Genomic DNA, 13,502 nt, shown 5'->3' with positions numbered 1-13,502 from the left:
TCCCAGCATGTTCCCTGTGCGCGCGCCACTCTCAGTTGGGTTTAAGGAAAGTAGACAAGCTTACATCATAAATGAGACTGCTGGTTTGATACTTGACCTACTTCAGTGCGGCATAACCTCAGGTGAGCCCTGTCGACATGGGAAGGCAGTGTGGTTTCCTCTTTGATCCGCTAAAGGTACACACAGACTGAGATTCCTGATGACTAATTTAAAAACATGTTCACTGCCTCTTTGTTTAATGGTGAGAAAGCACTAAATAATTAATTGCTAACAACACTGCTGAAATCTTTGGGCCATGTCAGAAAGTTCATAGACATATGCATGAAAGGTCCTTCACTTTATTTCAGGGTTTCAGCTCGTATTCATTAAAACAAATAACAACAACAAATAGACAAATTTAACGGATGATTTATGTGTCGCGCTCTCAAGCACCGCCACCGTTACTGTGGTGAGAGAATAGAGCTGAACACATTCACACTGACAGTGAAAGCAGACGTGTTAAATGCAGTCGGCAGTCTCTCCCTTCCAGAAGATGAAGATAATCTGTGTGAACGTGGAAGTTATTCAGTCTCAAAGCACTAGTCTGACATTGGTTATGACACAAGCTTTTGTCTGACCTCCACCGTCTGGATGAGAAAGTGTTGTTGTGGAGTAGCTAATTAAACACAGCAGGAATATGTTGCTAGCTCATGATTTAAAATCATTAACCTCCATGATTTCTTGCATTGTAATCAGAAGTGCATCATTTAATAAAAAAAAATGGAAATGCTAATACTATAAAAAAAAGTGGAATTTGAGCCAGGAAACATAGTACCAAGCTGGCTAAAGATCAGTGGGGTGGTGGCTCACCATTGGCCCCATGTTGGCAAGCAGTTCAGAATGTGAGTGAAAAAACAGGATTTAATGGAGATTTATCAAAGTAAAATTTCCATTGAGCAGCTGCTTTTGGCTTTCACTTTATGTTTATTCCAAAATAAGTTTATTATTGGAGCATCTGACAACAGCACAGCCCAGAAAAGACTAACTGTCTGTTAAAACTGGACTACCTCTTATTTAAAAGTCAGTTTGTATATTATATATACCTATTTTAATGGCATTTGATGACTATATTTTTACTGTATAGTCAGTTCTAAAAGATCTCCTGGAAAGTTTTCTTGGCAAAAGTGCTTAAAGTGAAATTGCTTACATACATTAGAGTGATATATGCTGGTTTATGGCGGCTTGTCTACTTCAGACTACAACTCGCATGCATCTATAGTAGCGGTGTAATGGTACATGTATTACAACCCCCCTAGTCTACAACGCATGGACTTTTCTTTCCATTCTGTTCTTTTGTTCTAGTTTAAAAAAAAAAAACACAATAGATGGAAAGCCAAAAGAAATGACTTCCTCTTTCTGTCAGTGAGCGGCTCATCTCTTCAGATTAAATGTGACTGGAGCAGCAGGGAGGAAGGCTATCATTGTTTCATTCATCGACACTGAAAGCCTTATTCACAAGTCAAGGACTTTTTTGACAGAAAAGACTGTTATTCCTCTGTGTTCCCCTCTCACTAAAACTGAAGTCAGATGAAGTCAGTCAGCCACGAGGCAAAAAGGAAAAGAGCTGAAGTATGAGAACAGACAGAACTTAGATGACTACTGTATGGATACGCATATTCTTTCAAAATGTATGTGTTCGCCATCACAGCGTCCCTGAATTACAATATTAGTTTCATGACAGCTCAGCAGTCTGTGAGTTATGGCCAGTGGAGGAAATTGTCTAAGTAGTGGGAGAGAAAGTAAGGTTGTTGTCGGAGGGAAAGTGACAAGAACTTTTGTAATAGTTCTTTTTATGGTGCTTTTACATGTAAAGAATATGCAGCCAGTGGTGATATGGCCAATGCAGATGCGTGGGATGATTGGTTGTCAATCTGCTGTTAATATTTGGGGCTCCAGTAGGGACAATCCTCATTCCTCACTGAATAGTGAAAGTGAGATTATTTTTTAAAAATATGAGGAAAATATGTGTGTGTTTAGTGCAGGTTTCTGGCCAGCCAATTAGCATTTTAGCCAGCTATCAGTAACTTCTCTCTTGGTCTCATTGTAGAGTTCAACTGTTTACTATCATTATTGATTAAATCTATGTTATCTCCAGATGAGCTCATGTTATCCTGTAAGGTCTGACAGTTATTTCAGAGATAATTTAGTTGTGAGAAGTTGTAGTTGTTGAATTTAATCCTTAGTATAGATCGAGTCAAAGTCTCCTCTCACCAGGGCTCAAAAGAAATGACTGGTATGTGACTGACTTTCATACTGGATACTGGAGTTTGCGTTCCATCATGATATGAGACTTTTTTACTTACCTTTAAAGGAAAACTACTTATTACAACTTTTATTTTCATAGCTGTTGCTATTGGCTTTATCAATGCAAATGCTGAAATCTCAAAATGCAGTGACCTCGCTTCCAACGAGGTCCAACGAGGCAACAAACATGAGTGTTCAGAGTTGATAACAGTGATAAGTTGTCCAATTTTCTTGTGGTTTATCTTCATCCATACTTTATAAACATGAATTCAGGGGCAGTATCTATCCACCTCAATGCCCAAATGCACTCGTGGCTTCATGTTCTCTCTCCCTCCTTGCTTTCAGGAAAGCGGCTCCATCTACCTCCAGTTCACCTGCTCCACTTCCCTCCAGCTGGAAGTCATCTTTGAGGTGCTCGAAGAGTACGACTGGACCGCCTTCTCTGTGGTGACAACCCGTCACCATGGCTATGAGGACTTCCTGGCCATGGTGGAGGGTATGACAGATGGTTCCTTCATCGGCTGGGAGAAGAAGAGTGTGGTGACTCTAAATGTGACGGACGACCCTGGTGGGGCGCGAACCAAAAGGGTGCTCAAAGACAATGAAGCACAGGTGAGGCATGGACAGAAACATGAATGTTGATTTGATTCATCTCTTAAGTGTGAAAATAATTTCTATTCAATCAAGTCTTCTATCGAATTTTTGGCAGTGCTACAAAATTCAATATTTAATCTGAGGATTCAGTGTTTCTGCAACACTTCTCACCGTCTACCTTGAAGCTGCTTCTCCTGTAGTCTGAGGCTGAGGTGACTAACATCTGTAAAGGCTCTACAGGCCTTGAAGAGTCAGATGGTGAAAGCAGTCAATCTGCAGATAAAAAAAAAAAAAAAGATCCCTTCCTCCATTATTACTATAACCTCCTTACTCTGCAGCAGCTAGCTTCAACTTAAAGGCCACAACTTGCCTACTGTTGGCCGTGCCCACAGAGAAGATTTTGCAAGGTTCTTAATATTTTAGTCATGAGGATTTTATGTACTCACAGAATCACTGACATACATACAGACTCTGATTGGTAACATTTTATGATCAATGCAAATAAAAATGGTGGAAACATACACTTTTTGAATGAATGGACAAATAAACAGAAAAATAAATATGAATGAAAACAATTGCACTCAAAACATTACTTAAAGTCCAACTGAAATCACAGAAGTCATCACTTTTTGCAGTCAAAAATAATTCTCACAATTAAAGTTAATCATTTTTATTTAAACAATCTTTGGAGATATGTCAGAAATGCTTCTTTAGCCTTCAAGCCTCTGATTGGGTGGGCCAATGTATATATGACTGACAGCAGACACAATGTAATCAAACTTCTGCTAGTAAATGTAGCCTAGAAGCAAAAGACCACACAATTTATTAATTTCTAAACTGACCAAAATGATTTGCAGAGTTTTTACGTTGGTCAATGTTTTACAGCTAACTATCTTATTAGCTGTCTAGCCTGCAAAATGACATTAGCAGTGCACTTTTCTCCATGTGGATATTTGGTAGCCTGCTCAGCAAATGAAGAAGCAACACAAGGACGTGTGTTCATGCTTGACCGAGGAGAAGGACGCATTTGGTTGCTGTTCAAGGCTCTTTAGGTGTTAGGCTGTCTTGTCAATAGCCTATGATAGAACAGTGAACTTTACCGCTTTATCTAAATACAGTTTAAGATGAAAGGACTTGATTGGCTATATGAAAGAAACAAAGAAACAAACTTTTTAGCCTTTTGGGTGCTGATCTTTCCTCTGAACGCTGTAGCAGAAAAAAAACCAACATGCAATTTAATTTCAACCGGCCTCTAAAAACTCTAAAAAAGGTTAATCATCTTATCCAGATCAATATATATGGAGTGCTCTCACTGACTCTATACCCAAAGTTATGAAATTAGAAGTTACTCAGGTGTTTTTAACCAGAGGCGAGCCATTGAACGGAGCTATAGCAGCTTACCTTTTAAAAACAGCCCGCTGCTTACAGCAAAAGCCTTACTTAAGGGGAGGTTGACTGAGGACAAGCTATTCATTTACACTGACATCCTAAGAGACTACTTCAAGGATTGAAGGAGCTTTATTTGTCACATGCACAGAGATACAAAGTAAAACATGCCGTGAAATGAAAGGGATGCTCAGTTACTGTGTAAGAATATCCAAGGGATCAACAAAAAAAAGTAAATATATAAAATAAGATAAATAGAATAAGGTAAAATAAAAAATTACTAGTGCAAGATGAAACTATATAAATATATATTCTAATCTTAAAGTTAGGTAAAAAACTATACATACAAATCTTACCAGTTTCCAGAATCTCACAGTATTTACAGTTAAAGTGACCTGGTGTGCAAGTAAAAGTAAAAGTGACAAAGGGTAGTAACAAACAGTGTGTTCAGTATTGCAAGAGTGTCTGTGTGTGTGGAAGTTTTTGTTAAAGTGAAGCTTGTGTGTTGAGGATCCAGATGGCCTGAGGATAGAAACTCCTCTTCAGTCTTTCGGTTTTGGCCATGTGACTGCACAGACGTCTGCCTGACCTCAGCAGTCCAGTCTAAACAGTCCATTGTCGGGGTGTTAAGTGTCTCTTATGATATTTTGGGCTCTAAGCCTCAGCGTTGCACACACCTGGGAGCTTTGTAGTATGAACTATGAATCTAATTGTTGCTGATCTGAATCTTCTCCAACAGCTGAGTGTTCAGTGCTTTGCTCTGGGGCACTTTGGTAGTGTCATCATTCATCAGAGAACAGAGATTTAATCAGATGTCCTCACAGTTACAAGTCCAACTCACTAACCTGTGGGCCTTTTTTCTTTATCCTCTTCATTCTGCATGATTAATTTGTTGTGTCTATGATTTTAGGTTTATCAGTGCAGAGTTCCAAACAAAGAAGTATCTCAAATCTACAGCTTTAATTTCTGTTGATATAACAAACATGTGTGATCGAACATTTTTGTATTTTGTATTTTGTCACTAGACTATAAATGAATGACCAGTAGGCAACTACAAACAATGATGGAAAGAAGATTAATGATGATCAGCCGAGCTGTTTGTAGTGCTCAATGTTTGTGGTTTTTAAATCAATTTTTTTCAACCAACTCGTCCTAACACCTGAATGATAAAATAGACCTTTCATCAGTGCTTTCCTAAACCCCTATGAGTGCCCCAAAATTATGTATATGAGTGTTTTCTGATCTGCAACCCCAGTGATTACAGTCTGGTGAAGTTTAGACAGCTAAAAGAAAGGAAAAAGGGAAAAATGGGTTTCGGTCTTACAGGTTAACCACCAGGAATTACCAGTTAATTTCCAGGAGTCTCTGAGTGCTTCTTTTTTGACAGTCAGACATTTTCTTTTTTTTTTTTTTTTTCTTCTTTTGGTACTTGTCACTTTTTACAGCTTTTAGAGAGATATGCCATTCACTAAAACCTATTTTGGGAAAATATGAAAACTTCAGGGTCTTGTTCAGCAGGAATAAAATGTTTTATTGTAGCTTTGTAAAAAAAAAAAAAGGCAGATATTTATACATGAAAAATTTTGGTGGAGCACCAAATGGTGGAGCTATTCTTTGAAGATCAGACTCAACAGTGAGCCAGTACCAAGAAACTTTTTCTAATCTTTAGCCTGATAAAACCAATCTTTTTGAATCACTGTTTTTAAACAGCTGCAGACAAACAACACCCAAGAGTAAGGTAATGGCCCTTTGCAGAGGTGACCTTAGCCGTGGTCTAACACATCTGATAGGGAGGAAGGAATTTCTGGGCGCCACAGGATCTTTTCTGTTATTCCTCCCCAACCGCTGTCTTTGTATGAGCATAATATATGCTCCATCTCTATGTTTCACCATCTCTCCCTTTCACGCCATACCCTTTTTATTTGTATTCATTCCTAGCTCTCATCCTTTTACTGTTGTCAGCGTAAATGACCTTTGTCAAAATGAAGTCCATGAAAGGGATAAAGAAAGAAAGAAAGAAAGAAAGAGGCGGAGAATGGACCAAAAGTAAAGGGCCGGAGTGAACATGATGTAATGGAATGAAAGTGATATGAAATGTTGAATACGGAGGGAGTGAATGAACCCTCTGCTGGGTTTTACAATTTAGATGTACACATCTTTTTGAGAAGATATTGTAAAGGTTATTGAGAGGGTACTGTAGGAGATGGGTAATGGCATTTTCAAAATCTGTATTCAATCATAGAAACCAATGAAGTTTCAAGCAGCTTGTTGCTTGTTAAAGATTTTGAAAGTAAATACACTAATGATGGATAGATGGATGGATGGATAATGTTTCCATAACATGAGGTGAACATATGTAAAAAAATGCTGCCTGGAAGTCAAAAGCCAGGGCTTCAGCCTGCTCTGAAAGCTTAATTTGCAAAGTTACCTCAACATCCCCATCAAACTGATGTCAGATTGTTCACATACGCCCACAAACAGGTGTCCGTTCTGCAGTCTTTGTTGCTAAGGTTGCTGTTAAGGTTGTTCCACAAGTTGTTCCAATCAGAACAGAGTGGGCTCATCAGGAGGATGACCTTAAAGGGGAACTATTATGCTAATTTCCAGCTCTATATTTTTATTTTTGGACTCCACTAGCTCTGCATGATTCACAGTACAAAAAACTCCTTATTTATCTTATACTGGCCCTTTATGCAGCCCCTCAGTATAGTATATCTCCTTACAGGCAGTTTCAGCTTCAGTCTCTTTAAGGCCCCCTCCCGCTGAGCTCGCTCTGTTGTGACTGGCCAGCTTTCTGGAAGGCAGCCGAATCGGACTGTGTTGTATTGTATCATGTTAAGTTACCATCGATGTAAACCCACCATTTCCTGCTTTACTGCTTTAAGTTAAAAGCTTTTAAATGACTAAATAACGATAGACTTTTTATTGTGAAGAATTTACAAGAAATGAAACATGTTCCTCACGGAGTTAGCAGCGCTTTGTTAGTGGTGCAAAAACATGGTTGAAACAATATATGGACATATATGGAGCTCTTTGTTCAGTGTATCAGTTAGAATAATGCAGGAAGGAATAGTACAAGCAGAAACAGCCACAGTGATGATGATGTTTGATGACGACCAGCAAAAGGTAAACTACTTATATTACTTTGCCATGCGGTGTAATGGAGTCATGGCTCAGTGTGATTACCCCCAAAGCAATGGAAAAATGCCATAATCCGTCACGACATTTGCTCAGGCTGAAAGTAGAAAAAAAACGTTGGAAAGTGAGTGTTTGGAGCAATCTGAAACCGGTGCTTTCTGCTCACAGGAATTACTTCTACATATGTTTACTCCATTATTTGACATTTTAGCCATTTTTAATATGAACAGTCAACACTGTAACATTAAATATAGATCTGAAAATAAGGAAAAACATAATAGGTCCCCTTTGACGAGGCAGAACCTAAAACAGCCTGTTTTAGAGGCTGAACTGAGGGGCTGCATAAAAAGGAGTTTTTAACTGTAAATCATGCAAAAATATTTCAGTAGAATAGGCCGGTAAATGTGCAAGATACATCCCCTTTATGGGTTGTTCTGAAGTTTGAACCTGCTGCATGTTTCAGATTATGCGTTTCAAAACACATTGGTGGTTTTCAAAAGGTCCAACATGTACTGGAAATGTAAGGTGGCACTTCAAACTACCTTAACACACTTGTTCTAAAATTAATTTGTCAGCTGACGTCGAAACAACTGCAGAGGCTGCTAAACTACTATTAAATGACCCCCTTAAAATGTCCACTTCCACACGAACAATAGTAAAACAAGGGGCAGTGATGCGCAGGGTAAGTGTTTGGACAGTCTCCAAGAAGGTGTTTTTCACTGCCACTTGGTTATTGTATTCCTGAGTTCCAGGGTCAGTGTCATCCATCTAAATTTGGTATTTTCAGCAGCAGTATATGGGCACATGTCCTTGAAAATAAAAGTAGTAAGACACAAGGAAAATGCAGAGATAATTAAGACAGGAAATATACACCATGTTCTGGTAGCGTGAAGTTTTAGGGTCCTGCTGAGCCTGTCTAATCCCTAGATTTGCTTTATACCAGTAGACAAGGTAAGACCGAAAATCTAGATCTAACTAGCGTTGGGTTGTGTTGGTTCCTTGGGGTCTCAGGAATGCAAATCTGCCGCTAAATCTCTACAGCGAATTGTCCTCCACTGTAATATGATACTGTCTGTTTTTTCATTATTGTGCGGTGTTGCTCACACGCCGTCTTTGGCCTGTTTTGAAAAGCAGTAGGGTTGCATGCCAACTTCTGCATAATCCTCCCATGAAGCTCAGTCCTTTGATGGAAAACCAAAGGGTACTGCCTCATAATGTGTCTACAGTAGCATTACAGTGCAGGTTTAGTACTGAATGGTATTTGTGAATTGGACAAGCCCTGCACTGTGAGTGTATGCTAAAATCCCCTCCTCTCTCTCTCTCTCTTTTTCCTCACACCCCCACATACCCACTTGTGATGTTGGAATCATTGATTAAATTCGGTTCAGCCTTGTCTGTGCTGCGATATGAATATAATTCAGAGAGAGAACTCTTTACCGCTGAGAGTTTTCTGCACTGCTCTCCCTGTCTCTCATCTCTCCTTCTCTAATCATCCCCTCTTTCTTCTGCCTCTCTTCCCTCCCTCTCTCGTCGTACATTAACATGTCTCGTAAGCAGACGGAATCTGGATGCAAACAATCTGTATTTCATTTACACCTGAAATTAAAATTAGCCTCCGGTACCCCCAAAGAATTCCCCTGCCCCTCGCGAAGCATAAATATGCCTCGGTGACCCGACAACTTTCTGTCGCAGCTAATGCAAAATTATTAATCTTACGTGTCTTTATGCATAATCTCGGAGGCACCGGGGAGGCTGCGGTGCTGCATGGGCCATTTATTTTACTTCAAAGCTTGCCTTCACCAATTAGCATACCGCAGGCAGCAGCTGATCATGCACATCTCGGTGTTGTAACTGGTAAGCAAGATAGCAGGCATGTTGTTTTCCCTCTACACGTCTGAATCACTCACGTTTATCATTACAGGAGAACAAATTCATGATAAATCAAGCGGTGCAGCATCAGATAGCACTTGTGTGGTGCTATTTTTTTCACTTTTCATTCAGACTTTAGTATTAAATATCAAAAAAAACAATGTGATCATCTTCTGTGGTGGTTTGGTCCAGTTTCACAGTCAGAGGAGGATTTTAAACCAGTGCTTCTCAAGACTCAGACTGAACTGCACATTTATCTGTTTGATATGTTTTGGGGGGTTTACAATATCAGGAATTATTTGATCAACAAATAAGTGAATAATATTACAAATGTAACCAAATATTTGGTGCCAAGTTTCTTTTCTTGACAATTTTCAGAACTCAACACATTTCAGCATTGAGGTTCAATACCCAACTATAGTTAGATATCATTCTCAAGGTTTTCAAAGAAAAGGAAAGTTCTTTAAAAGAAATCAGAATTCAAAGAGCAATAGACAGAGACATTTTCATTTAGTCTTGCACAGTCTAGCACTAAACCTGTGCGCTCATACCACAGGCTGCTTGACCAGCTGACAATTGGATCAGTGCCTCCGTCTGGCAGTCACACTTTTTTGTGCCAAAGTTCAAGATATTGGTTACAGTCAAACTGTGGCGTTTATCCCAATAAATCAAGCCAGCATGCTGTCAAATGCTGACTAACGTGGGCAGCAGCATTTATGTAAACACATGAAGCAGACACGAAGCAACATTAGCATTAATTTGGTGGCATATTTCTAGAAACTTTGTTAATGTAAGTCCAATATTCACTCTTCTTTCAGCTCAGATTGACTATCCACCAAAACATCCATCTCTTTAGCAGCTACAGTAAAAGCTTCACTATATTCACCTGCTAGTTGCTAACTTTGTCTGTTATTTGTTGCTGTGCAGGTAGCGTACAGTTGGTGATAATTCTGTGTGGGTTTGTCACCATGAGCAACCTTATTTAATCAATTAATAGTATGAATATATTGATAATTGCAGCTTTCAGCGAGCTGTTCAATATGTAAAGATTTGTTATGTTTCCTTATAGACAACATGTTGACTTTTAGTTATGCTGTGTTTGTTTTGCAGTCAGTGTTCTGGACACTGATGTTATATAAAATTCATGTTGAAAATATTGCCTCTGATTTAGACTGCAGATTAAAATATTCATCCAAGATGCCTGAACGCTGGCTGTCAAGAGTATTAACTGAAATGTTCCACAGTGAAATTAAATTACTTCCTGTTGACAACAAACAAAAATGATTATTGGGACAAAATTAAATTAAATTCTGTTTTTTAAAACATGTTTTCTGTATTTCACTTGGACATTCACAAATTTTTTTGGGAGAGAATTTTCCCTCATTTCAACCTGAATACTGATGCTGCTAACTTCTGTCACGATAAAATATGAAGACCCATGGGGATCTAGATGAAATGTTTTCTTCCAAAATGAAATGTCCAACATTTGAAAAATGAGACGTGTGTGCGAACAAAATGATTGATGGCAGGAAATTATAACAAATTACTTCTCTTTCTGGGGGATTGCAGAAAACAGGGAACTCAGGATGAGAGGAGGAAAACACTTTGACAGACTGGATCCTCTTTATTTCAGGCATACACAGTAGAGTGACAAACTTTTGATCAAGCGATGCCAACACCATATGTAAAGACGTCTATACCATGACTGCTCAGAGGATGTGATTGACAGGGATTGAGCGCTAGCGTGGACCTCATGCTGACCCCGATACCCGTCCGCTGTCAGCTGAGTGGGAGGGATCGGCGTCATCTCGCCATCCTCTCTGACGCGAGTAACAGGCAGTGAATGTGCAGCATGTGACAGCATCCACACAAAATGTGCCTGCTGCTGGTTTCAGTGTGTGTGTGTGTGTATGTGTGTGTGTTAGTAAAAGCATGTCACGTTTTGATCTCGACTAATTGCGGTTTTATAACCTCGTGAATTGTCCTACAGAAAGTATGGCGTAAATTTTCCTCAAGTGCTTCCTCTAAGTAATCATCTAAAGTACCATCAGCATCAACTGCACACACATTACACAGCCTCTTTCTCACCCTCTTCTAGTTTCACACAGTTTTCACAGTTCTCTCACTTTGTCTGTTTAATCCACACACACACACACACTCACACACTCACACACACACACACACACACATTTAATTCCTCCTCTTTAATAATGTATGAAGGGGAAATGAAAGCAGACCAAGAGGCACCATTTTTCAAGCATAGCCCATGTGTTACAAATAAATTAAAAAAGAGAAGCACTAATGTATAAGTGCACCGAGTGTATTGATGTATAAATGAATATAATCCATAATTGTAAAGGAAACATGAAAGGGCATTATGGGGCAGGGAACAAGAAACATGGAGGATGAGAAATGGGATGGAAATGTACTTTTTGCTTGTTTTTCTTCTTTCCTCACATTCATATACACCATACACCTTTTCTCTCTCTCTGTACTTTTCTCTTTTTTCATCCTCTCATCCTCACTCTGTCGCTTTTTTCATCCTCTCCTCCTGGTTCATTATTCCTCCTTTTCCTCCTTCCTTATGCTTGTGATTGTGCTTTTTCCTCTCATTGCACTCTTCCTCCTTCTCTCCTCTCCTTTCCTTTCCTTTCGTCTCCCAAATGTCTCTCTGTATCTTCCCTCCGTTCATCCCCTTCCTCTCCCTTTTCTGATCTACTCTGTCATCCTTCCTCTTCTCCTCCTCTGCTTTCTCCCTTTGGATCCCTCCTTCCTAACCTTCTTCTTTTCTAATTACTTCTATAATCCCTCTCAAATATCTATATTTCCCTGTCCCTTTCTTTCTGGTGTGTTTTCCTTTCTCCCTCTTTCTTTCCTCCCTCTCTTTCCCAATTTTCTAAACCCGCCCCTCCTTATCTTGATCCATCTACTCCTCTCTTTTCCTCCTTACTGTCCCATCTTTCCCTTTCCATTCACCCCTTCTTCTTCCTTTCCTCCCTCTGCTAATTACCTCCCTTAATTACTCCCTCCCGCCTTTCTCCAGGTCCGTCTGCTCTACTGCTCCCTGGAGGAGGCTGAGGTGGTTTTCAAAGCAGCCTGGGCGGCAGGTCAGGCTGGGCCCAGTCACATGTGGTTCGCCGTGGGACCAGCCCTGTCTGGTTTGGGCCTGGAGGGGCTGCCCAAGGCCTTGTTCGCTATCCGGCCACAGGGCTGGAGGGACGAGCCACGCAGGTAAGAGCAGAGCAGAAAAAAAGTGAGACCTGCAAGGTATTAAGATGTGTTATATACATGATCTCTATGCAGTGACAGTTGGTTTTATTGTGCTCACTGCCTACTGCTTTACTTAATTTACTTAAAAGGATAGGTTCACAGTTTTTAAAGTCTGTCTTAAACCAAAGTAGGTGCCCAAATGAACAGTGAAAGAGGTTTTCTTCACTGTGATCATTCCTCCTGTTCATACTGGCTATTAAAAGATCCTTCAAATGTGCTTTCAATGGAAGTGATGGAGGCCAAAATCCACAGTGTGTCCACACAGTCATTTAAAAGTTGATCTGAAGCTTTTATGAGTCTTCAGCAGTCTGAGTTAGTCATATCAAGTAGATATCTGATACATTTACAGTCTTTTTAGCATCGAATTCCCTCTTTGTTTCCTCGGACAGTGTTCCCTTGTCGAGCTGGAAGTATAGGAACAGAAAGAGGGAAAATACCTTATAATAAGACCGGCTATGGTTTCTTTATTTTCAAGAAATTTGATCATTTTCTGGTGCAGTGTAAAGTGAACAGCGTGTTGAGCGACTACGATACTGAAAAGTTATGTAATTTTGTAATTTCCTCTATTTCTCCAGTTGAATTGGGAATTTACGTCTATTGAGTTTTGCACAGCCAGGCTTACTGTAGACGCTTGTGAAAAACCCAACCCTTTTGATTTTAAAAATACATGAGGATTAGTGAGAAAAAATAAACATTCTCTCCTTCATCCCAGAGAAAATACACTTTGTGCAGATCCATATTTTTCCCTGCAGCAACACACAGAGCTACACAGTGAAATTTTACAACCACTTGCTCTGTCCGTGATGTATTCTCTGCTGTGGGGGTGACCTGATTTCACCGCAGGGATCATTAAAGTTTTATCTAATCTAATCTAAATAGACTGACCAAGTAAATCCAGATGAAAGATACAATCCCTTATTGATTTGAATTATTAAACCCACCTCAGTCATGAAGGGAGGCAT

General features: G+C 39.6%; 1 protein-coding gene across 1 annotated transcript in view; it reads left to right on the top strand.

The window, feature by feature from the left end:
* Positions 1-137: 137 nt before the first annotated feature.
* LOC122970320 (glutamate receptor ionotropic, NMDA 2D-like) overlaps positions 138-13,502 on the top strand; it is a 30,176-nt gene continuing 16,811 nt past the window's right edge. Inside the window, exons 1-3 of the mRNA XM_044336452.1 lie at positions 138-176; positions 2,629-2,895; positions 12,314-12,501. Coding sequence (XP_044192387.1) covers positions 138-176; positions 2,629-2,895; positions 12,314-12,501 — 494 coding nt within the window. The remainder of the gene's footprint in view (positions 177-2,628; positions 2,896-12,313; positions 12,502-13,502) is intronic.

The sequence above is a fragment of the Thunnus albacares genome, chromosome 19, assembly GCF_914725855.1.
Source record: "Thunnus albacares chromosome 19, fThuAlb1.1, whole genome shotgun sequence".
Lineage (NCBI taxonomy): Eukaryota > Metazoa > Chordata > Actinopteri > Scombriformes > Scombridae > Thunnus > Thunnus albacares.
This window is presented reverse-complemented; position numbering and strand designations above follow the sequence as displayed.